The sequence below is a fragment of the Papilio machaon genome, chromosome 21 (genome assembly GCF_912999745.1).
Source record: "Papilio machaon chromosome 21, ilPapMach1.1, whole genome shotgun sequence".
Lineage (NCBI taxonomy): Eukaryota > Metazoa > Arthropoda > Insecta > Lepidoptera > Papilionidae > Papilio > Papilio machaon.
In genome coordinates this window covers 4,081,914-4,101,429 of record NC_060006.1, presented here as the reverse complement: position 1 = coordinate 4,101,429, position 19,516 = coordinate 4,081,914, and the positions used below count along the sequence as shown (strand labels likewise).

General features: G+C 31.7%; 3 protein-coding genes across 4 annotated transcripts; 1 reads left to right on the top strand and 2 right to left on the bottom strand.

The window, feature by feature from the left end:
- Nucleotides 1-1,637: 1,637 nt before the first annotated feature.
- Nucleotides 1,638-5,301, bottom strand: LOC106714567 (peptidoglycan-recognition protein LB). Its single transcript, XM_045683198.1, has 5 exons — nt 5,219-5,301; nt 4,189-4,420; nt 3,205-3,323; nt 2,331-2,433; nt 1,638-1,823 (listed from the first exon to the last, which is right to left on the bottom strand). Exons 1-5 carry the CDS (start codon nt 5,292-5,294, stop codon nt 1,646-1,648), a joined length of 708 nt encoding a protein of 235 aa, XP_045539154.1. The 5' UTR covers nt 5,295-5,301; the 3' UTR covers nt 1,638-1,645.
- A 2,222-nt stretch (nt 5,302-7,523) lies between these two features.
- LOC106714541 (peptidoglycan-recognition protein LB) lies at nt 7,524-10,124 on the bottom strand. Its single transcript, XM_014507607.2, has 4 exons — nt 10,064-10,124; nt 9,416-9,620; nt 7,899-8,017; nt 7,524-7,814 (listed from the first exon to the last, which is right to left on the bottom strand). The coding sequence occupies exons 1-4, from the start codon at nt 10,122-10,124 to the stop codon at nt 7,591-7,593; spliced, it is 609 nt and encodes a 202-aa protein (XP_014363093.2). The 3' UTR covers nt 7,524-7,590.
- Nucleotides 10,125-13,694: 3,570 nt separating this feature from the next.
- On the top strand, nt 13,695-16,906 carry LOC106714542 (peptidoglycan-recognition protein LB). 2 transcript variants are annotated; one of them, XM_045683117.1, is made up of 5 exons: nt 13,695-13,786; nt 15,173-15,265; nt 15,599-15,806; nt 16,277-16,395; nt 16,656-16,906. In XM_045683117.1, the coding sequence occupies exons 2-5, from the start codon at nt 15,178-15,180 to the stop codon at nt 16,841-16,843; spliced, it is 603 nt and encodes a 200-aa protein (XP_045539073.1). In that variant the 5' UTR covers nt 13,695-13,786; nt 15,173-15,177; the 3' UTR covers nt 16,844-16,906. The 2 variants fall into 2 exon arrangements, with proteins under 2 accessions (XP_045539073.1, XP_014363095.2); XM_014507609.2 differs by lacking the exon at nt 13,695-13,786 and adding an exon at nt 13,826-13,892.
- Nucleotides 16,907-19,516: the final 2,610 nt, after the last annotated feature.

The window sequence follows — 19,516 nt, the reverse complement described above, 5'->3', positions numbered from 1 at the left end:
TCTAGCCCAGTAAAATTTTATAGATTTCGTATCAATTTCCTAATGTACAAATTAAAAAATATATGCAGTGTCACTTAAACATGGACAATTATAATTAAAATATTGAAAAACTCATATCAATTGTAAAAACGATTCCATATTTACCCATATATACCTAACATTTTATCAATACGTGTATGTCGGCCTTTAAAATGAATATATTTATAATTATATATATTAATAGGTAATATTATGTATAATTATAGTCGGACCTACTTTTCTTGATACATTTTCCCGCTACAAAAATTGTGTTCTGTGCAGCGACTCGTGTGATGTTCCGAGCTGTAAAGATGTTTAAAAAATGCAATACCTCTTTTTTGTAACAATTTGTTTATATATGTACATCTATTTACAAACTTTAAATGATGTATTTCTATTATTAATTTGAGTTTATTAAGTTTTACTGCTGCACTTATAGTCGTAATTTTTTACAAAGGAAGATCCTTAGTGTAACTTTCTCGTACTAAATCTATACTAAGGATGTCTTAACAGCTTTGAATTGCGCAGATTAAGCCTTTATTCCAACCAGTATTGGGCCAGAGTGGTTGACTAAGGTGTAGTCACTGTGCTTGTTGGAATACTTAGGGTAAGCTCTGAGCTCAGTGGGGATATATATATTATGTATAGAATTATTCTGAAATGACTATTTGATGTATAAGTTTTAATCGTTAGAATCGTTAGTTTATACTTTATAGACATCTGTACAAACATATTGTAATTTTGTTTTCAAAGACATAACATGTTTTCGTACAACTTTTTCAATGTTGCTCGTAACGAAACATTATGTTAAGTTCTAGTTAAATATATTTTTAATACGTAATAAAGTATCTTTACATTGGTCATTGGAATACTATATTTTTATTGCTGATGCTTTCTTGGAATATGCATCTTTTGTCTCTGGAATATAGTATATATTTATATATCAACATTGAAATAGAAACAGATAAAGCCTAGCTTAAACGGTGTTAGAAACACGCCTGTGTCAAATGTAATGTAAATCCTTATTATATATTTAACTTGAGATATTTTTAATGGTTTATAAGAAATTATGTAACGAATAATTTATAATTTACTTTGTTACTTAAGAAGATATTTTGAAATAAAAATTATTTGTGGAAATCGATGTACACTTGTGTGTTTTATTTGAGTACTATATGCCGCCTGCGACATTATCCGCACGGAATGGAATAATTAGTCCTTATATTTTTCCAAACTTCTACATCTGTGTCAAAATTTAATCAAGATCCGTTGTGCTGTTTTGGAGATATCTTCTAACAAACATATATCCATCCATTTAAACCTTCGCATTTATAATGTTAGTAAGAAAAGTAAGTTGTCACTTTGTGTTTCGATTCTGGGATAATATATTCACACATGTTGTTATCTCTGTTTTGTCAAAGAGAATGTAAGGGATGACTATATGCGTCAATACAAGTGACAGGCGGAACCCATTGTTTCTATGTCCAGTTTCCTTCAGCATGAAAAAGTGCTACTAGAATTCTTGATCCTCTTAAATTATTATTATTATAGTTAAGAACTTAATAAATAAAAAAATTAAAAATAAAAACTTCATAGGAACTTTAATGGTAGAAATAAATTAATATTTTTATAAATAAGCTTCTATATGAGTACTATTCCCCAAAATCAGCTTATCCTTTATTTCTTTGGGGAGTTCTTTTACGTGCAAAAGATCCCGGTAGGTGGCAGGGAAGGGGACGTAGTGCTGCCACGACTTTATGTTATTGTACAATGTATCCCCAGGACATTCTGTATCTCGGACTTGTCTGTTGAAAGGTTAAACATTTATAAAAAAAATCGAAAAATATAACACTTTTCTATTGCTGTCAGCACAAAATTGTCGCTCCCGAAACCCTATTACAAGACTATGTATAGTCGAATTAAATGCAAATGAGAAATCATAAACCGATTTAAACAATTTTCCCTTTGTAACTCTGCAATCACAAATTTATTAAAAATAGACATGTTTGTATCATCAATTTAAATACTGAAATGTTCCAAAATAAATCCATAAATAAAAAATATGTATATATATTTATAATTTCTCATTTCCACTATAATACTTAAAGTTTTCTTGTGAATGGGAGGAACGGCAATGCTTTAGGACAGGACTAGAAAAGGATTGCTATAGATAATTATAGTTTTTTTTTACTAATTAGAAATTTAAAGTGCTAAAGTTGGTCAAAAGAGATGAAGCTTTATTGTTGAGAATAAGATAATTTGATAAATAATCGTATTTGATGGTAAAATACAAATAAAAATAGTCACCGTACCTGTGACCCACTAATTTATAGTTGGGTTTGATGTATCCGAGGTCGACGCCAGCATCGATCAGAGCCTTTGCCGTTTTTATTTGCTGATTAGGTGGTAGTGCGGCTAATATAAAACAAACGACAATTATCATTACTGTAAATGCAATCTGCTAAGCGTCGGTGGCTCAGGGGTTAAGCACTTGACTTGTAATCTGCAGGTCCTGGGTTCTAATCCCACTATCTACCAATGTGTTTTCGATTTTTGATTTACATATGTACATTTATCCGACGCTCTTACGGTGAAGGAAAACATCGTGATGCAACCTGTACACATCAGCGAAAAGAAATTTCAAAGATGGGTATTCCCGAGAGAAAATGACGACGACGCGGCTCGCTACCCGTCATGTTCCGTCTCCCGAAATGGCGAAAAGTGGGATGCAGCAGTTCGTTTGGCCACACCAAAGGAGGTCCGTGATCTCTGCTTCCCCTCATAGTTACAGGCGAGACTTTTGTGCGTGTTAATGCAGTGATGTTCATCGTGTGTATAAAAATGAAAGTTTAAATTTCTGACTTCATAACAATACACCAAAATTACAACTAATTTGATCAACTTATCACACAAACAAACTTATCAAACAACTTAGCACACAACTTATTACAAAAACAGAACATAAAAATACAGCCAGTGTCATTAAGAAGTATATTTTCTTAATCCCGGCCAACGAAGTAATGAAACACCTACCTCTAGGTTCTTTATGATATGGTTGATTAAAAAATAACTATTTAGAGACGTACGAATGATTAAGAAATAGGTAGATTAGTAAATTGAGTATACAGGGAAAATGTCAAAAGAAATGCCCCTCAAGTAATATTATAAATAAGGTAAAGCACTGACTAGTCCAGTCGCCGATCAAGCAGATGCCAAGGCTGACGGTATTGAAATGCAGCGCGTGCGCACCCAGCACAGTCCAGCCCCGACCTTCGTACACTGCTCCGTCGCTGCCAACAGCAAAACTAAAAAAAATCACATAACTAACGATAAAACAAAAAACTATAAACTATATAAATATACATCGATAAATAATAAACCTCCAACCGTTGGTTTCTGAGACACACAAGAACGTTCTTAAACCTTCAAATTTTAAACAGCTAAAGTAATTAAGAAACCGACTCCGAATGCGGATGGAAAAATAATAAAGCTTACAAAAGTTTCTATTCTAATATGAGGAAGCACCGAATTTCCTTACAGACGATTAAAAAAAATACAAAAAAAAGTTAATTTTTAAATACAATAAATAATTTAAGGTCACTATCGAACAAATCGATTCACGTGTTGTTAACACGTGAGTATATAGATCGAAAAGGAGCACCGATTCAAGCAAATTAACTTTTTTTACATTAAACTTTTTATTGGAAGATTTTAAACAGAATCAATATGTTTGACGAAGCTCATCGTAATCTTATTATTTATTTATTTATTTAAAATACAATGATAACCTAAAATAGAACTATGTCCCACAAAATTATTCTTACTATATCTTACTAATATTATAAATGCGAAGGTTTAGTTGGATGGATATTTGTTTGAAGGTATCTCCAGAACGGCTCAACGGATGTTGATGAAATTTAGCACAGATGTAGAACATACTATGGAAAAACACATAGGCTACTTATTAAGTTTTTTTAATGCTGCGCGGACAGACATATGACTTTGATCTGAAGTGCTCATTTCAAAATTTAGATTATAGCTAACTAAGGTTTAGCTTGTTTGAGTTTAAGTGTACTACTTATAGACAGTGTTGTCCAAAGAATGGCACACAGAGGAAACACGTCTATCTTCACAATATTTCTGTAATTAATATAGTGGAAACAAACTTACTTGTACCCAATATCCCACCACCCTCTGTCATCCATGTGGAAGTTTTGCATACTTTGCATGGCTTTCTTGCATTGTACTGTGTCATAGCACGCGGCAGGTTTGTATGAATGGTGTATAACGACGTACGGCACTGGGGTTTGAAGTAATGTCTTTTCTTTAGCTGGTCTCGCCCCCCATTGATATCGATTTACGAATGGAAAGTCATATGTCGATACTTCGTTCTCGCCCGGTTCTGGAAAGAAGAGCTTATCAGGTAAAGATTTGTTGATTTACAGTGGGTTTCCATTGCCAAAACATTTTTATAAAATACATTTCTTCATGACTACATGTTAATATTGGGTTCATCTCCTAAAATGTTTGACAGTTAAGTAAATATAAAAATAAACAAGAGTCTATTAATACACAGAGATACAAAACGGGTATCTATTGCATAGATGATAAGGTTTACAACTTCATGTTAACCGTAAAAATATTTTCTTATTAGTAAATCTATAAATGCAAACACAATAATTGCCTCCCCCCATTTGACACGCTTTCCGCTTTGACAGTTTGACCATAATTACTTTAACATTTATTATTTGCTTCATTAAAACTTGTTGTATATAAAGTAACCGTAAACTTTGTAATTATATTTACGTCTGTCCTACTCGAACGTACATTAATATAGAGATCGGAAACCGAAACTAATTTATTAAGCGTGGGTTTCTTAGATCAAAATCTCTGTATAAAACATATCGTCATACCTGTCATTATCTTAACAAAAAAGATAATAATATGTTTTACACTGTGATTTTGGTCTAAAAAACCCGCAGTAAGCAAGCTATCTTTGATTCAGTATAGGAATTTAACGACACTTCTTTTCATATATTATTTTAATAATTGCAACCAAACTGGAAATTATGCGATGAATTCATAACCGCGCATTCCCAATTTTGCACAAATACACAACGTATTTTCATAACAGAAGTCTATGCAGTGGAAGCCGACATTAATGTACAATAACTACAGAGATTAAAACAAAACAACATACCAGGTAGTAACGCAGGTAGTGCAATTGTTATTCCTATGATCCCCAAAATCACAGCCACGAACACATATGAATACATAATATCCACTGTACAATCTAAAAAACAACAAAATAGATACGATAAAGAATACAGTCGACAAATAAAACTTACTCTAGTGAGAAATATCGATAAACTGTTTGATAGCGTTATCGATTTTTTTATCGATAACTGTTTTTTTTTTTTAACTAAAATTCGTCTTTATCTCTTTGTAAGTTTCTGCACCAAGTGAAATTTATTCTGTAACAACCTTAATATGCATAACCAGTTGTGTAAATATTTTATTGTGGAATATAATTTGTAATATAATAAACAACTCACATTTTCAATATCTCCTCATATAAATTTTTATTATAAAAATATAATTTTATGCTAACAGAAATAGTAATCAGAAACTATTACAAATAAAGGAAATTTTAATATTAAAAATTATATACTGTGCAATCATAAATTTAAACCAAGAAATTTTTTAAGTAAAAACAAATTTCTTTTTAATTTTTCCATTTACAAAAAAAATCTAATCAAACACTTACTCAAAGTATTGATGAAGTGTTTCAAATGTTCAAGCACATTTATATCGGAAAGATAAAATACAACAAAATACTGTCGCGTACAAAACTGTTATAATTAAATAAACGAAATTAGTTGTTTTGATACAAAAATGCGAATAACATCTTATGTTTACCGCCGTCGTTTCTCAACTATTTGGAGTACGTGTCACACACTTATATGTATAGCTGGTCAGTTGGTTAACACTAAGGTTATTCCCCGGACCGAGAATTGATCGAGACGAAAACTGTATTAAGTTATAAGATATAACAAAAAAAATCCAGATGAGAAACTACGCTTTTGTGTCAAAACTTTTCGGTTAGTTATTTACGAATTCTAACTTTAATTACATTTAATATTATAAAATATATAAATCAATTTTAAAAACTTTACAAACTACGAGTAAATGGCCTTAAAAATGATTAATCATGCCACGGGTATATTTAAATGAAAAGATCAAGAAACTTTAAAGTATGAATTTATTTTAATTTCCTTAGATTGGATATTTCATCTAAGATTTATTTACTTTTTATCAGAGTTCCAATTCCAAAAATCCAGAATTCAAGGCACATAACGTATTAATAATTAATAGTGAAATTATTCTAAAGCGTATCTACGATATTGTTCAACATTTTTCTCTGTGACTGTACGTTAATACAGTATGATTGAATTTGCACAACCTACACATAACACCTATACATTGAGTTTGTTTTTAACGCAAATAAATAATAAAGTTAACTTGAATTAATCAAAAATTTACTAAAAAAGTAAGAAATTTTGAATATTTCGGTTTGACTTATACCTTAATTTCAGTAACTACTTAAATTCATATTTAAAATTAACTTAAATAACTATAACCAAAGTAAAATAAACATAACTTCTTGTCATAAAATTGTTAAAAATTTCCATTGTATATAATCGGTTTGCGAGAAAAAAGAATCTCGGTCACTTACAACGTCGTAGATCAGAGTAAGACATCACAGCATAATATTCTGTATAGCATTGGCGTCAGAAACGTTTCTTGCATCATTATAATTTAAATCTGTTTCTTATTATTTCTTTAACTTACATTTTAACGAATTGTTAATGCTTACTGTACAAATTATATTTACTTACGTTTATTAAAAACACTTTAGAGGTTAGACTGTATTCGTCATCTTGCGAACAATAATTATGAACCACAGAGTTGTCACTTAAGTAAAAAAAAAAAACTGTTAAATTCTTAACTACCGTCAATGCATTCTGCATTCTGATAATTTTCTTATCTAACATGATTTTATTTGGTACAAATTTAATAACATCAGCATATACATTTTTAAAATAAACAACTGACACTATTTTTTTTTTCTTAATAGTCTATACTCTTCTGTTGATTTTTGCCAGAACACTGCGATTCATAACAAAAGTTGGTTAAAGGCGATTTCTTTTCATGCACTAGCATTGGTTTCCTTACTTTAATTACAAGATTCTTCGTATGTAAATAAGCTTTACTAGTTTTTTTTTTCAGTTTGGAGTACATGTGTACAGATTGTACTGGTACGCTTTTTATTTGTTTTTTTCAGATTGGTAGTAAATAAATAACTAGTCTTTAAATATTTATAATAAAAATTAGATAATGACAGGAACAATTTATCTTGTATATTTACATGATATTAACTTAGAAATAATATCATATGTTAATAAATTAATATTTAATACAAAATTATAAATAATTTAGTCCAATCCAATCCAGCACCGCTTTTCATCGCTGGATTGTAATAATGTAAACCGAGCATTAAAAATGGTCTGGTTAACTTAAAGCATTGTTTTTGGCAACCGTTTTAAATACAGCGACATCTGTTGAAAAGTGATCCCATGTTGATATAATGTTGAAGAGCGCAGTCCCGGGGCACTCGGTCGCCATCACCTGGTTGTGACCTATCAGCTTGTAGTTAGGACTGATCGATCCATTCTCCACTCCTATAGAGATGAGACGCTTTGTAGATTCGAGCATCGTTTTAGGCGGGGCTGCCACTGTCAAAATGTTACTTGATTAAAAAAATATGTTAATTCTCAAAGCTACTTAAGTAATATTATTCAGCGGTGATAATTTATTACCTCTCCAATCGCCGATAAGACAAATGCCATAGCTGTGGTTATTCGCGCGACCTGCGTGAATGCCAACGACGTTCCAGCCGCGACCCTCGTAAACGCCGCCATCACTACCCACGCAGAAACTAAACAAAAACACACATTATTATATGATGGTGCCAATCGTACAAGCGGCCACTTGATTTGGCGAAATGATCGTTGTCCAAACATCTGCAACAAATTAAAAGTAAGTTGCGTTGCCTACTTTTAATTTACATAGAAGGGGAGTATAAAAAAGGTATAATCCCTTTTCTGTACGTCTTCTGTCTCAAAAAGTCCATCTTTATTTTAATACAACTTTTCTTTTATATCAGGCGTTTATAAGCATTAAGTCAACAGCACCTTCAATTTTAATTGTACAGTTCGTTAACCACACCGTTAAAATTGTGCAGTTAACGAACTGCGCAGTTAAAAGTGAAGACGTGTAGCGATCTATAAACTTAAAATGTTGACTGTTGCAAATCAAATATGTACTTTCGCTCAGCCATTTGCTAAGGGATTTGTTTCAGTCTTTAAATTATTTGCTTTGTATCGTCACATCTTTTCAAATTAGTTAGATTTAAGTAAAAATTATTTTTGTATGTAGTTCCAAAGTCAAGAAGATTGCAAGTTTAAATGAATGTGGGGATTTCACTAAAAAGGTGATACGACGTAGATAAGTCCTTTACGTCTTTTGTAAGTATCGAATACAAAAGATATTGATCATAATTGCATATTAATATTATACAATGCAACTAATTATCACTACTTATCTACTTAACTACATTGCAAATCATTAATAGCATGTTTAAAACGCGTGCACAATAACATAGTCTTATGAAAATTGACGTTTATTTCCAACCCATTTTAGTGAAATATCATACGATGCTTAAAATTCAATTTAGCTCGAAAAGATATAGCCACATAGTTACCTAAAAGTTATCTAACTTGGTGGACATAAATCAAACTAAATTATGACAGCTCATTAGCGCCCCTGTCAACCTGTCAAAAAATTTTAACAAGATCCTTGTCTTTTCTTTCTTTTTTATCAATTTTTACGTCTAAGTAGATATTATATTGACCGATTTATTTTCGTTCAGATAAGCTACATTGTCGCACTGTACATGCTATATTTAAACTTTAATAGGTAGTTTTCTGTAGTATATTCTAAGTGGGTCGCGTATTTAATTCTCTCAAAGAACCAGATTCTGTGTCTTTTAACTAAAGAAAGACGCCAAGACATGTCAACTTCAGCGGTGAATACTTGTCTTCAGTTCATACACGCCACCATCGAAGGACTCCACCTTATGTTAGGGATGACCAGTCTTAGTCAGACGTTAGCCTTGAGGAGACTTGTTGACTCGGATAAATGTACCTAAATGTGAAATTCAGATATTGAAAAACATATTAGTTCATAGCGGTGATCAAGCTCGGCCATGTTGATTACGATATAGTCCGGTTAGGTGGTTAATAACTGCGCGACAGATTCTCCTATAGATACTTACTGATAGCCAATGTCACCCCATTCCATACTATTATGATAATCCTGCATAGATTTCATTGCGCTGAAGCATTGCTGTGTAGTGTTGCACGCCGCTGGTAGATAAGTATGGTGGATAACGACGTATTGCACAGGGGTCGCTATTGGTCGTTTGTCAGCCGCTGGGGTCGCTCCCCATTCTTCACGACTGTAGTATTTGTATTCCAGATCTAGGAAAAAACTATGTTACTTTAAGATTGTTAACTTCGATAATTTGTTGAATCCAAAATTAGTACTGATCCAAAAGGATTGCTCTTATTAATTACTCGTTTGTTATCCTAACTTTAAGGATGTGTTGAATTGTTAATATATTACTCAATACTTGAAATAAGTTACTACTGTTTATAGTAAAGGGATGTTATTAAAGTCTTCAGTAATAAATCTACCTAAGATTCGTTAAGCGTTGTTAGTAATTTCAAGATCTTTCATAAACTATTGGTCGCCCGCGACTACAAAACTTCAGTATAAAAAAGTGGCCTATATTAACCCGTACCTTCCCGTCACACATGCAGACAGACAAAAATTAAAAAAATCGGTTTTTCGTTATTACCAACACAAATACATCTTGTGTACTTTAGTATTTACCTAAAAATTTTCAAAGATTATAACTCACCGTAAAATTTATTTTTAGGAAATCCATACACAAAACAAACGCAATTTATAACAACAATCATACTAATTATATTGTATTTAGTAGCCATTGTATAGTTAGTTACGGCAGAAAAATAACTAGTGAAAATTATTGTAGACACGTGCGCACTACACACAAGCATGAAGTGTTCTCAATCAACGTTTAAAAGCTTAATTTATAGGAAACTCATGTTACCGGTACTTTCCCATCGAGAACGAACAAACCTAATGATAAATAAATCTTACCCAAAGTTGATTACGTGCTGAACTGCATGTTCTGAACCCTGATTATTAAAATTCTTTTTGAATTAGTCACCGGCTTTTCATGTTGAATAAATATATATTTTTTTATAACTTTATGAAACTTTACGAAAAACTTTATGCGATTAAAAAATAGAAAACACTTAGGTACTCAAACACATTCGGATTAATACATTTTGTCAAAAATATTATAACTCCTTAAAACTCCTTTCTTATGGCTTACTAATACATCGAAAAATAGTTACAGTGCACAAAACACTGCTTAAATTATTTATTATTTATTAATTGGTTATTAATTATTTAAGATACTCTCAGATAGAAAAAATTACTTTCATATTTCTTTACCTTAGAAAAGGCATTACATACATATAAACATTTAAAAAATTATCGTTTAATAAAACATGGAACTAAAGCGTACAAAAACCTTTTGATATTTAAACAGTTATCTCATTTCAATGTGTAATTTTTCATCAGCTCTAAAAACATTAAATACACTACTTTTATTAAAAAAACAAAAGAATTTTATATACAGTGCGTGTACATAAAATTAATTGTGATTGGTTTAATAATCACCGCCCCAGTGTGCCTGAACGTCATTTCTTCTGCTCCCATTGGTCCAACATACATAAGTGATATCGTACATTATTAATGATTAGGAAAACTTAACTAACTAGGGTGACGCAGTGACCGCAAGTGTGCTTTGGCCTCCGACAACAAAAGTCTCCACTTTCTTCGATCCCGCGCCGTCCCAACCCAGTCCCGAACCTGTAGCTTCCGAAAAACTTACGTAAAATAAATATAATTTTATATAAAATTATATTTATTTTACGTAATACATACAGATTAATACATACAAATAAATACAGTTATGCCATGGTTAAGGATGAAGGCTCAAGATCTTAACAAAATCCTAGGAAAACCCTTTAGATTCTAAAAAATCCATAGAATTGGTAATCTATCTATATATATAAAAGAAAGTCGTGTTAGTTACACTATTTATAACTCAAGAACGGCTGAATCGATTTGACTGAAAATTGGTGGGCAGGTAACTTAGAACCAGGAAATGGACATAGGATTTTTACCCCGTTTTCTATTTTTTATTCCGCGCGGACGGAGTCGCGGGTAAAAGCTAGTATTAGTTAAAATCGATCAATTTAAATCAACTTATTATTATCGCCTTATTAAAAATTAATTAGTACTGACAAAAATGATAAGACCCAGCGTGATCTTTGTCTATCGGACGAAATCAACAATACGTCATGAAATTAATCCCTTAGTTGTCAACATTAAACAGAAATCAATAAATAAGCAAGGGGAATCACCAATTACGTGGGTCAGTGGCGTGATATTTATAAAATGTATTGCTTTATCTATTTTCGCGACTTTCCGGCGTCAACATTGCATAACGCATGCATGCAACACACGTTAGGTTTTGCATGATGGTTTTAACCTTGCACGCATGTCCAACAGAAACCATACATTAATACATATAAGGCTTGGTACGGCCGAGTGGACGACGCTTAGTTGACCGTCCCAGTAGGAAAAGGCCTAAGAGAGTTCCAGGTCCAGAAATGCGTCGAATAGCGAACAGTGGACACCTTTATTGTCGAATGCCAAGACCAATTTTAGATCGCTGTAGCACTATAGTTATATTGTCATATCCACGCTAGGTTCACCTATAGTTTGCAATGTCAGATCCGTCATGTGAAGCCCGACGTGTGTAGGTGATATAATATTGTATTCTCATCATCTAATTTATTGTAAATTATACAAAAGTTTTTTTTTTAATATATTCGTCCATACAAAAGACTTAACTTTCCCTTCATTACTACAGTCAAGTCGTAATTTACCAAACTCAACGAATTACAAGTTTTGATATTCACATTAACAAAACAGTTTTATTTCCTATAATCTAATATATAAAATTCTCGTGTCACAGTTTTCGTCACCGTACTCCTCCGAAATGGCTTGACCGATTCTCATGAAATTTTGTGAGCATATTCAGTAGGTCTTAGAATCGGCCAACATCTATTTTTCATTTTGTTTTGTTTTTTTTTTTAACTGCGCGCGGACGGAGTCGCGGGCGACAGCTAGTAATTGAAAATATTGTCATTTTTGACATCGGTACAATAAGTATTGTTGTAATAACCTAGTCAGATTTCTGATAAGTCACCAAAGGACACAATTAGGTACAATCCCGGAATGCCCTTACAGATATACAATACTAACATAACTAACATTTTCCTAGAAATAAAGATGTTTTTAAGGAAAACTATATTTAGATGAATGATTTTGTAATGCTTTAACCGTACATATTATTCCTGTTAGTTTAACATTAACTGATTTAAAAACGATATATTTTGTTGTTGAAATCGTTTATTAAAAATATAGCAAAGTATTGAAAGTTGCCAATCAAATGCTTGATCAAATTACGTTTGGTAGCAGGTGCCTGTGTTTACACTTGTTTTTTTATATTTATAATGAGTTATACGACTGCAGTTAAAGTTCGCGAAAACAGTTAAGTTCTATTTTTTTTGTCATAAACCTATTCGATATTATGTATTATATCTTACTAGCGACCCGCCCCGGCTTCGCACGGGTGCAATGCAAAATATACCTACTACAGAATAAATGCACAATTTATTTAAGGTACTTAAATGGATAAGGATTAATGCTGTATTGTTTAAAATCACTTCGTAAAAGAATAAAAATGGTTGTGCTGGGTTATCCCTAAGAGATAGACATATACCATCGCGGACTTTTTTGTTGAACTTTTTAAGGTGAACAATACTGTAGTACATTATTTTGGTCTATCTCGTAGGGTTCAGCCAGCGTTTGCAATATAAGCGCAAAAAAACGTGCTTATTTACGACATCACATTAGAAAACTTTAAATTTATCAGTGTTTCTCTACTATATTATGCATTTATTATACATACAAACCTTCCTTAAGAATCACTCTATCTATTAAAAAAAACCGCGTCAAAATCCGTTGCGTAGTTTTAAAGATCTAAGCATACATACGGACATACAGCGAAAGCGACTTTGTTTTATACTATGTATTGATAATAAAGCTATTTGTAAGATTTTATAAATATGTGTGTTACATATTGATTGGTCCTCAGTTTATAATCTTGCTAGTCATAATAAAACATAATTAAAAAAAGATAAGACTGCATCCAAATACAAATCATACATTTAAAAAAAATCTGCAGAAAAAAACCGGCAAGAAAACCCTAACCACCATTGTACAAATCGCAAAACATGACTTAAAACTTATCATTGAAGCAGTGATAATCATTCATAGATCAATCAGAGGCATCACGAAGTTATCAAAGGTATCACTTACATATATATGATACGATTTTCATCAGTTCGTTAGTTGTTGAATTAAATCTCTTCCGATATTAAAGAATACTGTGATATCAAATTCGTTAAATAAAAAGGTACGTTTTCCTTGACGTACTTACCTATTAGGAGTTATAGTAAAGTGTCTGTATTTTATATGCAAGTCGATTTAGAACGCCTTGAAGTTTGTAAGACGAAATATGGGTATGTACATATTTGTTGGTAATCTGTTTCCAACTAAACCAAGTGCCATGATCTGGTGAATTATTCTTTCCAATAATGGGTCCTATACTACCTAATCTACCGGAACTTTGAATAAAGTCTGAACTTCAAGCTTTCACGCTTAAATTGATTTGCACAAAAATACAAAATAATGTTAGTAAATATGTTTTTGTGAAGATCCCAAAATGTATTTTCAATTATAAATTTTCTAATTGAATACATAATTTAGTAAAAATTACATTTTAAATTTAACTAGTCATATAGATATTTGTTAGAAGGTGTCTCCAGAATTGGGATAAATCGCGACAATGCTGTTATTTACATTAGAAAATTACATTTCGAAAATTGACTCACGATTGGCTCATGTTAATACCATCGTTGAAAAATCTGTACGCACTTTTTTAATTTTTTTATCGTTTTGTTCAAATAGAATGAAAGGGATGGCAATATATTATTTGATCGAGTCAGTGAAGGATTTTATTTAATAGTTTAATTTATTAAGGTCATTAATTATCACGTAGATATGAATGTAGATAACTGATGTCTAATCTTTTTTCATCTATTTTATATTTCTATACAATCACTGCTATCTGAAATATATCTACGAAATCTTTTGATAATACGTACATATAATGCTCGATTATTTTTATAGTCTTCCGATGTTACGTCAAAATATAATAGTCAACAATAAATTGTTTAAAAAAGTTTAACTTATAAATACGCAAGTAAAGATAGATGGATGGATGTTTGTTATATTACGTATCCTTTAGAACATCTAAACGGATCTTAAATTTGACATAGATGTAGAGCATAGTGTAGAAGAAAACATAGGCTACTATTTTTCTTTTTAATTCCGCGCGGACGGAATTGCGTGCGATAGCTACTAATAACATAATGTTATTTTCAACGAACGTATTTCAATTTCAGTTCAAGTTCAGACAAATTCAGTGTCGGAATAATAATACAAAAATACATTTTGTTTTCACGCCACTGATGTTAGTTTAGGCCTATTTAATTTTCGCCATTTTGACGTTGACGTCCGAACTAATAATTTAGAGATTGACTATTAGTAATATCAACAGACATTTTAAAGTCGAAAGGAAGCAAATTTTCATTTTTAAGCGACCTATCAATATCTAATAGAAGGTAGTGCTTCCGATTTTTTTGTTTATGAATGTAACTAGTTATGAATTGACTTCTTTTTAATCCACATAGCATAGATAAAATAATAACTTTGATAAAACTATTTTTTTTTTTTTCAGAAAAAATGATTTTTTTCGAATGTTTTATTCTTCTTGCGCTGGTTGTGAGCGGTCAATGTTTCCCAAAACCTTATGATGAGAATGTCAGTTACGGTAAGTTATGCAATAGAATTTTGACAAATAAATAAACAAAACGAGTATTTCCTTCAAACTAATACGAGAATAATTCCTAGACTCTTAGAATTCTTTATTTTGTAATAAATCAAGTAATTATTAATTCATATTTGTTTTCGTGTATAATACCAATGTATAAAAGCACAAATTTTTCCAAAAAAGCAATTTATGCTGCTTTACGATAACTTTCTGCATAAGAAAATTGTTTTAGGTCATGATTAAGTTTTTTAATCTAACACAAACCTAGATCTTAATTGGAATGATTACAAAGAATAATAAATTTATTAAAAAAAAACATATTACATTTTCCAGCGTACGACTTCCCGTACATGTCTCGTAGCGATTGGGGCGCGCGGCCGCCGGTGAACACCGTTAGTCTCTCTCTACCAGTGCGTTACGTTATCATCCACCACAGTTACATACCCGGCCCATGTTCAACTACCAACCAGTGCATCAACGCCATGAGGAGCATGCAAAACTCACATCAACTGCACCAGGGCTGGGATGATATTGGATATAAGTAAGTGTTTATGGTTGGTAAGGAAATCCTATAACTAGAGAAATCTATACTGAAGCAATACTTACGTAAGCTGTCGTAAAAATACTGATTCTGGAAGTTACTCTATGCTTAAGAATTAAAGAGAGTAAAGCTAGCAGAAGTATCCATCGATCAATCGACATTCAAACAATTATTCTGAATACTTTTTGGTATATTTAAATTGCAAACCGGCGTTTTATGAGACTGTTCTTTTTGCAAAAAAAAAAAACAATTGTTGTTTAATATCAAAAAGCATTAAAAATAATATAAATAAGAAAATAATAAGGATTTAATGCGAAAATACATTGTAAAATTGAAATTCGTAAGTGTTGCTTAGACTTTTTATGTGTATATTTTTTGAAATCATTCACTTAAAGTTGTTTTCTTCAATCAATCCGTCACCAGATTTTTCTCTATTCCTCTAACATATATATCACAATTTTAACTTTTAGTTTCGCGGTCGGTGGCGACGGAGTGGTGTACGAAGGTCGCGGTTGGTACAACGTTGGCGCTCACGCTATAGGATATAACTTCGATAGCATTGGCATTGTTCTTATCGGCGATTTTGTTTGTAAGTAAAACAACTACTTACTGTTCAATAAAAATTCATTTCTTATTAGCCGACTTCATTTATGAGAAGAGTTTTTTCTTTGAGAAATTCTGTGAGATTGTTGATAAATTGTAGCCTTAAACATTTTGTATAATGTACAAACAAATAATTATTTTTTTTTCCCACAAATAAAATTATGTTCCATTGTTTTTTTTTCTTACACGGAGTATTGTGGTACATGCAGTTGGATTTGTTCTCAAATAACCTGTTGATTGTTACAGCTCGTTTACCACCCGAAATACAACTGAATGCTGCTAAAAGACTCATAGAAAAGGGTGTAGAACTGGGCCACATAAGTCGGGATTACTATCTACTCGGCCACCGACAAGTTACCGCAACCGAGTGCCCCGGCAACGCCCTCTTCAGGGAAATCACGACGTGGGATAGATTCGCGAATTACAATATGTAAACAATCGAACAAAGAAATTAAATTAAATAGTAATAATTGCAAGAATTTGGGCTAATTTAATATAACCTATTACACTCATCTCACACATATAATAACAAAATGATTGACATTAATGTAATTAGTACATAACATTCATTTTATGTTAAACTAGCTTTTGCCCGCGACTCCGTCCGCGCGGAATAAAAAATAGAAAACGGGGTAAAAATTATCCTATGTCCGTTTCCTGGTTCTAAGCTACCTGCCCACCAATTTTCAGTCAAATCGATTCAGCCGTTCTTGAGTTATAAATAGTGTAACTAACACGACTTTCTTTTATATATATAGATGTAGACCGAGTTCCCGTGGTTGGCAGACAAAGCAAGATGCAAATTGGTATTTGATGAAAACCAACTATGATACAATAACCCGCCGTCTTACGAAAATATATTGTGATAAAATTAAATCGACAGAAAAACGTTGAGACATATTATATTAATAGTCATTTAAAAAGTGTTTTTAAGTGTAATTATGTAACAAAGTACTCTTTAAGGGGAATCACCGCAAAGCTTACATAATTATCGTTCCATTACACGAACGCGCAGACCGTTAAGAAAAAAGTTAATATGCCAAAGAGTTATTTAGGATAATGTCTTATGAATCATACGTAAGTCAAGGTGCGACGATCGTTTTGTTAACTATACATCTATATATTTAATAGTTGTTGGAGTTAAATAAAAGTAAATGTTATAATCTTACTAATATTATAAATGTGAGAGTATAGATGGATGGATGTTTGTTTGAAGGTATCTAACGAACTGCTCAACGGTTTTTGACGAAATACCGAACATATTCTACATGAAGAGACTATGCTCTACATGAACATAGTCTGGAAGAATACATAGGCTACGTTTTTGTTTAATTCGGCACGGGAGAAACCTTCTTTAATATACATTTATCTCCTACGAATTTCTAAATCACTTGACAGATTGTGATTAAACTTAGTAATGATATTTTGCGACACCAGAGAAGATTAATAAATTAATAATTAGATATACATTTTTTTTAGTTTATTAAACTTTTTACTTGCTCTGTTTCTCTATCTTTATCTGTGCATCTCTTCCCGGCCAACTTATTCTGATGCAGCTAGTATAAAATGGAATACTTGATAAATCATCTTGGCTAATGATAATATAAGGAACTTACTGTTTATTGTGATTTTATATTACAGTTATTCGAACAATTATATCAATGTTATCAAGTTATAAGTTGAGCTGTCATTTCTTCAGGGTTGACCAGAATTATACTTGTTTACATTGTTAATTTTCTCTACCTTTTTAACAGTGAGTGGTTTGAAACGAACGAAATTATCGTTTCTTTTCGTCATCCGTTTAGGAGTTAAAGGTTTCTGGTTGTCCTTTTGTTTGATATCAGTCTTCGGGTATATGTTTATTGAAAGTAATGAATGAGAGATCAATCACTTGGAAGACAAAATCCTTTTGTGCTCTCCCGTAGAGTAGGATATGAGTAGAGGGATAAGTTTGTATTGTATGAAATTTTTTCTAATTTAAATAGTAAATGAGAAACAAATACCACAGTTTAATAAGGCAATAGGAACATACACTAAAACTAAACCTTTAAAGCCCGTGTGAACATAAACCACAGTTTTCTAATCCTATAGGTACATATATCAGTTTTCTAATTAAAAAAATAAATTAACAGGAACATATACATGTGTCATAACATCGTTCAATAATAATTATATCTCCGTTGTTGCGGACAATGACTTAATCAATAGAGGCGATAAGTCTTGTTATGGAAATTTTCCATAATCGATTAAATATTATTCTCAAATGCTCGCTCAGTATAAGAATGCTTACCAAATAATATTGATTATAAACATTTTTAAATGTTGTAATTATTACATATGAAAAATTTATACTAAGTCCCAAAAAAAAACACATTTAATTTTTTTTTAATACTAATTTTTTACCTTCGGTTTTTGTTATATATTTCTCAAAGATCTTTAAAACTACACCGGAATCCTTTGTTGATATATAAACTTTTTTATTTAATATTAATAAAAGCTAAGTAGTAAACACGATATTAACAAGTGAGTTGTTACTTGTCAAGCAAAATACTATTCTCACCTGTTTATATGTACAGTCAACAACAAAGCTGTAATACATCCATTCTAGTCATTTCATTATTACATAACATAAACTATTTTGCACACTGTATAAACAAACTACGTCATTGGACAATCGTTGCGGTTATTTATTATTAAATTCATGAAAACGTGTTTAAAGAACGTCACATATACGTCACTTTCTTTTATTATTTTAATAACCCGATAAAAATATTTAATCGATTACGTGTTTTCTACGCAATTGACCGGTTATTAAGGAGAAGGGATTAACGGACACTTCGGTTACAACGTGCGCCAGAACGACGTACCCACTTATAGTGCTGATAAACCTCGAACGAGACGCAGCGTAATACTGATTTTTCGTTTATCATTGAGTTTTAACGGGTTAAGAGGAAGGGGAGTACACCTGAACACGACTATATCAGAAGTGTAACCAATGGCACACTCACAAAAGACATGCTAAGTTGTCCGTAAATAAGAAAAAAGACCAAAAGATAACAAAAAGTAAAAGGACAGCCCTTAATTGTAGTTGTTAATCTGGATTAAAT

What these genes read in the sequence shown, in the direction of transcription:
- LOC106714541 (XM_014507607.2), bottom strand. Translation starts at nt 10,124, where the DNA reads ATGATTGTTGTTATAAATTGCGTTTGTTTTGTGTATGGATTTCCTAAA. An exon ending in TGGGGTGACATTGGCTATCA is followed by an intron (nt 8,018 to 9,415) that starts GTAAGTATCTAT and finishes GTTTTTGTTTAG; the next exon opens with TTTCTGCGTGGGTAGTGATG. An exon ending in TCTTATCGGCGATTGGAGAG is followed by an intron (nt 7,815 to 7,898) that starts GTAATAAATTAT and finishes ACATTTTGACAG; the next exon opens with TGGCAGCCCCGCCTAAAACG.
- LOC106714542 (XM_014507609.2), top strand. An exon ending in TGATGAGAATGTCAGTTACG is followed by an intron (nt 15,266 to 15,598) that starts GTAAGTTATGCA and finishes TACATTTTCCAG; the next exon opens with CGTACGACTTCCCGTACATG. An exon ending in TCTTATCGGCGATTTTGTTT is followed by an intron (nt 16,396 to 16,655) that starts GTAAGTAAAACA and finishes TGATTGTTACAG; the next exon opens with CTCGTTTACCACCCGAAATA.
- LOC106714567 (XM_045683198.1), bottom strand. Translation starts at nt 5,294, where the DNA reads ATGTATTCATATGTGTTCGTGGCTGTGATTTTGGGGATCATAGGAATA. An exon ending in ACTACCTGCGTTACTACCTG is followed by an intron (nt 4,421 to 5,218) that starts GTATGTTGTTTT and finishes TCTTCTTTCCAG; the next exon opens with AACCGGGCGAGAACGAAGTA. An exon ending in CTTGATCGGCGACTGGACTA is followed by an intron (nt 2,434 to 3,204) that starts GTCAGTGCTTTA and finishes GTTTTATATTAG; the next exon opens with CCGCACTACCACCTAATCAG.